Source organism: Camelina sativa, chromosome 16, assembly GCF_000633955.1.
Source record: "Camelina sativa cultivar DH55 chromosome 16, Cs, whole genome shotgun sequence".
Classification (NCBI taxonomy): Eukaryota; Viridiplantae; Streptophyta; class Magnoliopsida; order Brassicales; family Brassicaceae; genus Camelina; species Camelina sativa.
This window is the reverse complement of record NC_025700.1, coordinates 8,379,601-8,389,572: the sequence shown is the minus strand read 5'-3', so window position 1 is coordinate 8,389,572 and position 9,972 is coordinate 8,379,601. Positions and strand designations below refer to the sequence as shown.

The following is a 9,972-nucleotide window of genomic DNA, read 5'->3' as shown; positions in this document are numbered from 1 at the left end:
AACCGATTTGCCGTTCTCGAATCCTGCGGTGACAATGAAAGAGTACATTACCAAGAGAGATATAATGATTTCAGATTGGATGTTTGGTCTTATTGAGAGAGATATAATGTCTTGGTTCTTACCATTTTGCATCGATTTGCATTGGTAGTTGAATGTCTTGGTATTAATGTTGTAATTTTCAGTTTAGTGTTTGATCCTGTTTTAATTTCTAAGTTGTCTGTTATGTGGAGCTATCCACTCATATATATTGTGCAACTTTCATCTTGTAACTTATTCTGTTATATATAAAATGAAAGTTTTAAGGAAAAAAAAAAAAAACCAAATCAGATCGGCGTTTTATGTCCCCTTCTCTCTCTCCCTCGCATCGATTTCAGCAAAACTTAGAAACGAACCAGTCACACAGTTAGAGAGAGACCAGAAAAAAAAAAAAACCCAATTCGATCACGAGATCGTCGCAACGTTTCCCGAAGAATTTAGTAGAATCATCGGAGGGTAGAAAAAAAAAATGCTCAACGATGGAGAAGCGACTCCTTCTAGGTAAAAAAAACAAGTCCAGATCACACAATTTCAGATTCTTTTGTGTTTTTATGCTTGATCGTGCTTTTGTTCCCAGTAGTTTCGGTGTGAACTGAACAATTATTAGTTAGTATTGCTCAATTGAAGTGATTGATTTTGTTAATCCACCATTAAATTGCTTTTTCGGATACTAAAATAGACATGTTTGATTTGATTTTAAGTTCTAATCGAGAATCTGGGGTATGTTTCTTATGATTCTCAGGCATGAGATTCTTAGTATGGTTAAGAAGCACTCGAAGTCGTTAGGAAGTACGTCTCTTGATGAGCAAGATGCGTCTGATGTAGAAATGGACTCTAATTTCTGGCATGGTCTGTTTGATGTGTACTTCATTCGTTGTATGGAGTCAAGGAGGCGACAAGACGATGATCTTCTATTTTTTGTGAGGAAATTGGTATGTAAAAGCTTGCACCTTTTAATCTGAGCCGAAAACTTAGAACATCGAGTTATGGTGATTGTTAATGTTGTTGAGTGTTTTGTTACTTTTTGCCAGAGCTGTAAGTCATATGGTTTGACTGAAAATGACGAAGCACCAGCTCCTTACTTTGTGCGCAGGTGGGCACCTAAGGTAAAAAATACAGATATCTCTGGTCATGTCTTATCTCATGAGGTTTCCTTCTGTCATATAGAACATTTCAATTGTCAAGAAGAATTTGTAACTTCGTAATGGAAAAATTGATTTACTTCTGGGGGATCTTTTTTCTTCTTTATGCGGGTGAGAGAGCATACTTTAAGCTACAGTACTACCTGTATTTTCTTAAAAGGATTTTTTTTGCTGGCCTACATGCCAAAGCTTTTCATGATCTATCATATCTTATTTATCTGGGAACTAGACCCCTTGACGCTTCAAAGCATCCAAATTGGTTTGTGGTGTTGCACGTTGTATGATTGTATATGTTGTCTATAAACACATGGTAATGGATTTCTCCTCCATTTTGAAGCAGTTGAATGAGCTTCTTGGTGAAAGTCTGGCTGAAGTTGATTGGAGGAAATCATTTTATTTGAATATGATTGCCCACACATCATTCACTGTTACTGTGGCGATTTGCAGGTAACCGTTGTACTTTCAGATTGTGATTAGCATCTTGTACTAATTTCAAGTCAGTCTAATCTACATTAATTAACAATTCGTATTCTGTTATTGCTTTTGTTTTGCTAATATTTCTATCCTGCTTTCCTGTGTTTGGTTCAAACACATCTTAAATGCATAAGGCATTACTTCAGTCTAGCTATTTATTTGGTTGGAATCTTAGATACCATCTTCTTCGTTTCAGTGATTAGACCTTGAGTTATTTTTGTGACCTGTTCTGTGGTCTATATTCTACTTATCATATGTTTTTTTGTCTTTAAACTGCTCGTGGTCTTAGCAATGAAGCCCTTAAGACGTACCAAGGAAGTAAAGACACAAAACTCTCTCCTATATACAAGGTTAGAGATCCTAAGAGTTTTGGATAATATTGCTCTTAACTTTTCAGTTCTTCTTTAATATTTTCATATGAAAAAGAAACTAAACCAAAGAGTAGTTATATACTCTACTGTTCAAAATATATCAGCCCAGCTTTGTTTTTATCAATGAACCTATTAAGACAAGGGTAAGGAAACGGAAATATGAGTTCAGTTTCGTTTTTCATAAGGAGAGGACATTCCACAGGGGTGTTGGACCAAACATAAATTGGATATTTCTTACCGAGCATCAAGTTGGTTTCATATTCTGTAAGCCAATGATGATCATATTCTCGGATCTGACATTCATATTATGCAGGTTGTAAAAACTGTATATGCATCACCGAGTCGCGTTAATTTTCATCTGGACTCAAAGAAGGCAAGTATAGTCGCTTTTCTCGTAGTAGTGTTTGTCCTTTTGCAATTTGTGTTTGATATTTCCATTGTTGTGTACCTAGGAAGTGGAGACAACACCGGCCTACCCAGAAATTTGTTTTGCTGTAGATGATTTTGACTCAACCTTTGATGCTGTGGTAATATTTTCTTCTCCCTTTCTTTGTATTACCCTTCCAACTATTATGTTACATAGTCCTTTCACTCGGAATGGATCCTAAGGAAATGTGACATTTTGTTCGTAATGAAATCAACTCTGGAAGAATCGCTTCTAGTTGAGGAAATCTGCATGAACTCTAGATACATGCATTCTTAGTTTCTTCTTAACTGGATAGTAAAGTATTTTGTTATTTGTATGATACATTAGTTGGCTTTTGGCACAAAATTTTGATAATAACATTTCAACTACCTTTTGTGCTACTTTAATTTGAGTTTAGTGCCTTTTAGTTATCTTCTTCAGAGGATTTACCATCTTCTTCTTAAGTTTTTCTTGGACACAAAGGAGTTTGGCTTTTATGGTTCAGAACTTAAGTCATATGGTTAGGTTCATGCATGGAAAGTTGCTCATAGTTTTTTTCCAATTTTGTTCATTGACTTTGTAATTGATGTTTGCAGGTTCTGACCGAAAAAGATCATTGCTATTGCGTACTTCTTAATTCTCATGATGGGGCAGCATTTCCAAGTGCAAATAATAAAGATTCCAGTGATTCTAATTCAAATACTGAACCCAAAAGTGTGAAAGATCCTAAGGTCTTGTTGTTTCCTATCTATGTTTCACTATTTTCAGCAGTTGCCAATCATCTACCAAATTTCTTTTGCTACTTTCTATGAGTTTTGATGAGAATCTTTAACATGTTCTCTTGATTAGCAATTCGTAACGTTAACCCTTCTTTTGAGTAAAAAAAGAACGAAAGGTATTGATCTCTTTGCTAGCATAACTTTTTTTATACATGTGAGGGTCATGACTTATTCCCCATATTTTGGCGGTACGTTTGACTCTTATTTTTCATTAAGATGACTTCTGTGTTGAGTTCTCTAATATCTATGGTGCACATTATACTATGACACCTTCTTTCCATCTCAAGGGATTTTGGTGCATTGAGTCTTATCATGTTAAGTATTTTAGTATAGCTTCTGGGTTGGCCATTCTTTCGACTGAAGTCCTGGAATATCCTGTCTGTCGAAATGAATCGTATGTTGTACGTTGAAGTCATATAGGTTATTTAAGGATCTAAATTGTATGTTGAAGTTCAGCTGTTTCGTGTGAGAAGGTTATTAGTATATATAATGCTTTGAAAAAATCTTGAAACATCGTTATATGAAGTAAACTGCTAATAGTTTCACTGATGCTTGCTAGGGTTGATGCTTATATGGATTAAGTATGATATGTGATTTTTTGGAAAGATCTATTAGATTTAAGCATATTTGGTTTGTAAAAGGCCTATGGACACATTACATGGTACTTGCTAATGAGAAAAGAGGACTGACATGCCAGAGCTTTTGGTTGCAGGTTACTCTGTTTTCTGGGTTTGTCAGCTATCAAATGGTTCGAGAAGCCTATGAAGGTCACTATACAGTTTCTTCCTTTATATTTTATGCATCAATCTAATTCAATTTTCTAGCAAAGTTTGTAGTCATGGTCTTCATACTCTGTTTCGCTGGTTATTTGCATTATTCCTATCAGTTCTTAGGACTATCATTGATCTCGGTCTTTTATATTCTCCCAAACATTTAACGCAAAGGATATATTAAGGGTTCTTGATAGTATGAAACTTCTTCTCGAGCTTGCATCACAGAATGTCTTAATGGTTTTGATGTCATGGAACCTGTCAGGACTAATGTTAATGCATTGCTCAGCCAAAAACATAATTGGAAATTTTGGAAGTAATATGGTTCATTTAGAGGTCAACTAGGAATGATATTAAACAGTATCCAGCTTACACAGTTAACTTGTAAACGTGAAATTTTTGATAAATCAAGTGCTTAAAGACTCATTGAAAGCTATTACTTGTGCCCTTGTCTATATAAGTTATATAGCTATTGTCGATTTAGGCCAATTGATATTTACACGCTTTCTCCTTAATTTGTTTGTTATCTTTATCCTTTATCATAGGGGGGAGGAATCGGTTCGGAAGCCTTCTATCTCTGGGTCACAACACAGGAAAAGCAGACCGACTTTATATGAGAGGTCCAGGAGGACGTGGAGAAGTTGAAGTAGCTGTTTCTGGGGTTATAGGTACTGCTACTTTCTTATTCTCGTATGGCTGCATATAATTTGAGCTCTTTGTCTCCCTGTTAGTTTTTCCTATGTTCTCTAGTTTTAGGCAGTCATTAATATTGCATGGAACGTAAAAAGTAAAAAAAAAAAACTTAAATGCCCTATCTAAAGCTAACACTATTCATCAAATGCTTTAGAACTGTTTATTGTTCCCCGTTTTCTTAAGAGAGTAGACAGGAAAACATTGAGTAGGAGATTGGTTGAAATGTATATTGAAGACGTAGTATGCCTTAAGAGATGATTGTATAGAATTGGTTTTCTCAGATCAGAGCCAAGTAGTTGTAGGTCCTGTTTCACCAATGTCTTCAAAGAAGAGCATCGATCTTGGCTCCATTTTCCGTAAAGCAGCATCTGTTGCATCTGTCGCAGCTAAACATGCAATAGCAGCTGCTACCGCCTCTTACGATGAAGACGAGATGTTCCCTCTTAAATGCTGCTTAATGTCCATCTCATTGCCATGGGATACTATTGCTCATGATCTTTTATTCAAGGTGATTTCTCTTTAGCCACACTGGTCATCAACAATTGAAAACTGATGGATTTTTTCGATATGTATCATCCGTTTTGCTGATCGGTCCCGCTTATTGTGTTTGTTCAGGCATTTCCACCAGTGAACATGGAGTAGAACAATCTGGAAGGAAGCGTAGGAAATAGAAGTTGCGTGTTTTGTCTATCGGGGTTGGGGTTGTTTGTTCGTCGATTGAATATTCCTTTTGTGCTGTTACATGACTATGTGGTTTACCTCAACCACTGTTTTTACCTCTAGCAATAAAAATGAAAGTAAAGTTGTGAATTTGCAATCATCAACTCTATAGATTCTAGTGTAGCCTCAGACTTATTATAACACTTCTGTGTATATGCCTCGTTCCATCTCCGTGTAAGATTTAACCATTTCTGCGGGTATTCCGCTTCTTTTTTGGTTAAGAACTGAACTTTCACTTCGGTTCGGACCAGTCGGTTGGATAAATTTCGGTTCGAGTTTGGCTTGGTCGTGGAGAAATAATTATATTAAGTTATTAACAGGTGGATTTTTATACTGTTTAGTTCAGAAAGATTTATGTCAGACTCGGTCTGATTTTGGATTAAAAAAATTCACAATAACTGAAATCATTCTTATGTTGTATTTTCTATTAATTTCAGAAGTTAATTTTTAACTAACTTTAACGAACTTTGGTCAAATTGGTTTTGTTCAGAAATATTTTTTTTCTTTAAAGTATATTGTTTGGGTTTTTATAAAACTTTGGTTTGATTCGGTTCAGATTGAAGAGTTTTGGTGCAATTTGATTTGGTTATTGGTTATTACACCCATCCATAAAAGATACATATGGTTAGAGATAGACTTAGGACTTAGGAGTATAATACATGTGAAATAAAGCAGCTTTTTGCCAACTTTTGTTGGACTTTACTTGAGAATGTGGAACTCTAAAGAATAACAAAAATTAGGGGGAGGCAAATAGGGAAGAAGCACATGAATCCAACTCCTGGTGGTAGACATCTCTTAATTAGATGACAAAAACTCTGTTTGAGGTTAAACTAATGCTCCCACCTTTATAACAACAATAAAGAATTGTTAAAAATTATAAACTGGTTGTTAGACATTTCCTAATTAGATGACAAAACTTTGTGTCTGAGGTTAAACTAATGTTTCCATTTTTATAACAAAAAGAATTAGGTTAACATAAGTCGGTTAGAGGGGTTGTGAAACTGTGAGTGCATGTTTGAGTCCCACTAACAAACAGTGTGCAGTGCTCACACTTATGGAGGCCTAGGACAATTTTTTTTTTTTGACTTTTGTATATTTATTAGTAAATTATTTTAATGTTAAACAAAAATGAAATGTTAATAACAAAACCAATAATATGAAAATAAAATTAAAATCATTTTTTTAACTCACAATGTTCTATAGTAATTATCCACATGTACTATTTTAGTTATTCTTTGTTTAAATATTTTTTTACTTATGTTGTTATATATTAGTAAGGAATTTATTTTCAAGATAAGAAAATCTCAATAAAACTTAAAGTATTTAAAAATATACAATTTCTAATGAAAAGTTTCCATTAATAAAAGGATAAAACACAATATATTAAGTTAACTAAATATAAGCTTATATACTTTTTATATAAAATGTGACATAAAACTTTAGTATTTTTTATGGTGGCTTGGGGCATTTGCCCTTTTTGCCCAAGGTTAAGCACGACTTAGTAACAAAAGCCACAAAGTCGCAAACAGTGGACTTTGGATTTTTTTGAAACGTGATTACAAAGGTCAAATATAAGAATAGTATGTTCTTTGATTTAAAAAAAACTCCTTAGTACATATAACCTCTATAATTAATAATTCGATATATTAAATATTTTCGATTCCAAATTAGGTTTTCAGATCAATTAGTATATTAATAAATTAACAACTCATAAAATTAATAAAAATCATAATTCATAGAGATTTTACTGTAAGGCAAGATTGATTACTAAACATTTAAACCCCATTGACAAAATATTCCAATATATCACAGTATTATATATTTTCACAGATAAATTTTCATTCCGAAAATGTTTTGCTCTTATTAATTTTCGTTCAGTTTGTTTTCCACTGATGAGTAACAGTCTCCCGATCGTAACTCAAAAGTGCATGGGTTGTGCTCTGAGTACTTTTCGATGTATCTCTTACGGACGTCATCAGGAACATCGGACTCCCTAGGAAGGTGCAAACAATATGCAAAAGATTGAGCAATACAAGAACCTGATGTGAAATCGGTACATCTTAGCCACTCAGCAGCCTATGCGGGGTACTCTTTTTCGTTCAAAATATTCCAACTCATAAACTAATGTTTCCATTTTTATAACATAAAGAATTAGGTTAACATAGAGTCGGTTAGAGAGGTTGTGAAAATGTGAGTGCATGTTTGAGTCCACTAACAAAAGCCACAAAGTCGCAAACAGTGGACTTTGGATTTTTATGAAACGTGATTACGAAGGTCAAATATAAGAATAGTATGTTCTTTATTGTAGGCAAAAAAAAACAAGATACCGCCCACTATATAAATTTTTGATTTAAAACAAAAAAAAAAACAAAAAACTCCTTAGTATATAACCTCTATAAATTAATAATTCGATAAATTAATATAAATTTTCGATTCCAAATTAGTTTTTCAGATCAATTAGTATATTAATAAATTAACAACTCAAAAAATTAATAAAAATCATAATCCAGAGAGATTTTACTGTAACTAGGCAAGATTGATTAATTACTAAACATTTTAATCCCATTGACAAAGTATTCCAATATATAACAGTATTATATATTTTCACTGATATTTACCAAGAAAACCAAGATATTTACCCAATTTTATTTTAAAGAATTCTCTGGATTCAAAATGATAGATACACTTTAAAGAGAATGCAGCTGTAGTTTCACTTGTATTGTTTACTTTATCTTACTAAAAAGATAAGAAAAAATCCAAACACTTGAAAAATAAATTAAGGCGTAACGTGCTTTTTGTTAGATTCTTCGCCATTAAGCTAAACCCCCCATCTTCTTCTTCTCGTTAAGACCCACACACCATTTTCTCCCCCACACAATCCATACATAGAGAAACTCCAAATCTTTCGTCTTTAGGTATAGGATTTTTTCTTGGTTTTTCTATCAACTACGTGTAATAAGCGAGCTTAAATCCATAGTCTTTTCTAGCAATCAAAGGACTCGAAAAGAGTTAAGTTAATTAAAGTGTGTGGCCTCTTTTTATCAAATTCATAAAAAGTTAATAAAAATGATGCATTTTCTTGGTTTGAACCTACTCAGTATATCTAACACAGTAACACACCACTAATTCATATCAGTATTTACCAAGAAATCTTACACAAATTTCAAATTTTGGTCTGATAAGTAAGAAAATATTATGAGTCCTCAGTCAAAACCAAGGTTCATATGTAATATGTTTGTGCTGAAGATCGGTCAGGATACTGACACAAGGACAACACTAACACAAAACTATATACTACAAATATTTATCATTTAAAATTTAATAATGATCTGAAGAAATGTCACAGAATAATTATAATTTTGTTATACCTCACAAGTTTTTCATATATTTTGACCCTCTACAGTATTTTACCTTTTATATATAGTTTTCTTACTGATATTTAAAACATGGTGACATCCTTAAACCTAGGACTTTGTTAATTGAAATCATTCCATCACACACAAACCAAAAAAGACACACACACACACGCTGACACACACACACACACACACACTAATCTTACAATGACAATGTGAAACTAATACACGTACAGTTTCTGTAGTTAAAAGTAGTGCTACGAAAGTGATAAAAGGTTAAAAAGCAGTATCCAAACAAAAGGTATAAAAGGATTAAAAAACAAAAGTTAAAATAATATAGTAATAATGTTATCCAAAGCACTAATGGACAAACATTCCAATTAATCTCTTAGATTCACTCTGATTATGACATTTTAAAATACCTGGCACTTTCTAATTGGACAAGAATAACCATATCACTATATGATGAGTCCCACATGTTCTTTCACATTTCTCTCTATAAATAGCCATCCATGTTTCATTTGAGTCCTTCCCCTTCCCTCTCGCATTTATTCTACGGCTGCTTGCTTAGCTTACATACCAATAAAACGGTTTAATACTAAACCGGATTTTCTCTTCTACTTATAGCAATGTTTTCGACCAATTTAGAGCCGGTTCATATCTGCTTTGATGATGCTATGATAACCGGAGAAGAACTCACAGAAATATTGGCGTTTCTTCAATCAGACGAGTCGGATAATCCAAGCGGTACAAGCGAGATGGTACAGGCTGATGAGAAGAAGAGAAGGCGGACATTATCGAACCGGGAATCGGCAAAGAGATCAAGGTTGAAGAAGAAGAAACGTTTTGAAGAATTAACCGAAGAGTTGAACCGGCTGAACCAAAGGAATCAGGAGCTGAAAAACCGGTTAGCTAATGTGGTTAGTTGTGGTAATGACATATCGAATGAAAATAACAGGTTGAGAACCGAATCGGTTTGCCTTGAAATGAGGCTTCTAGACTTGTACCGGTTTTTAGTGGCCATTCAATCGCCAGTCTCAACGAGAGTAACTTACATCACAGAGCTCCAGATTTAAGTTTGGCATAAAACAAAACAGAAACGATGCCAAGTAACTTTTTGAGCATTTTTCTAAAGGTCTAAACGATTTTAATTAAGAATTCTCACATCTTGGTTCAAAGATGCATGTGTATATCAATATATGTAAATATTATGTGTAATCTCAAA

At 33.7% G+C, this 9,972-nt stretch overlaps 2 protein-coding genes across 6 annotated transcripts; both read left to right on the top strand.

The window, feature by feature from the left end:
• LOC104750170 (uncharacterized protein KIAA0930 homolog) lies at positions 1–5,562 on the top strand. Of its 5 annotated transcripts, none has more exons than XM_010471927.2 (12): positions 1–537; positions 779–968; positions 1,068–1,142; positions 1,516–1,625; positions 1,942–2,002; positions 2,337–2,396; positions 2,476–2,550; positions 3,026–3,160; positions 3,921–3,975; positions 4,524–4,646; positions 5,058–5,179; positions 5,287–5,562. In XM_010471927.2, the coding sequence occupies exons 1-12, from the start codon at positions 506–508 to the stop codon at positions 5,311–5,313; spliced, it is 1,065 nt and encodes a 354-aa protein (XP_010470229.1). In that variant the 5' UTR covers positions 1–505; the 3' UTR covers positions 5,314–5,562. The 5 variants fall into 5 exon arrangements, with proteins under 5 accessions (XP_010470229.1, XP_010470228.1, XP_010470230.1 ...); XM_010471926.2 differs by having other exon boundaries at positions 3–537; positions 4,968–5,179; XM_010471928.2 differs by having other exon boundaries at positions 4–537; positions 1,519–1,625.
• LOC104750169 (bZIP transcription factor 2-like) lies at positions 9,294–9,972 on the top strand. Its single transcript, XM_010471923.2, has one exon. It carries the CDS (start codon positions 9,377–9,379, stop codon positions 9,821–9,823), a length of 447 nt encoding a protein of 148 aa, XP_010470225.1. The 5' UTR covers positions 9,294–9,376; the 3' UTR covers positions 9,824–9,972.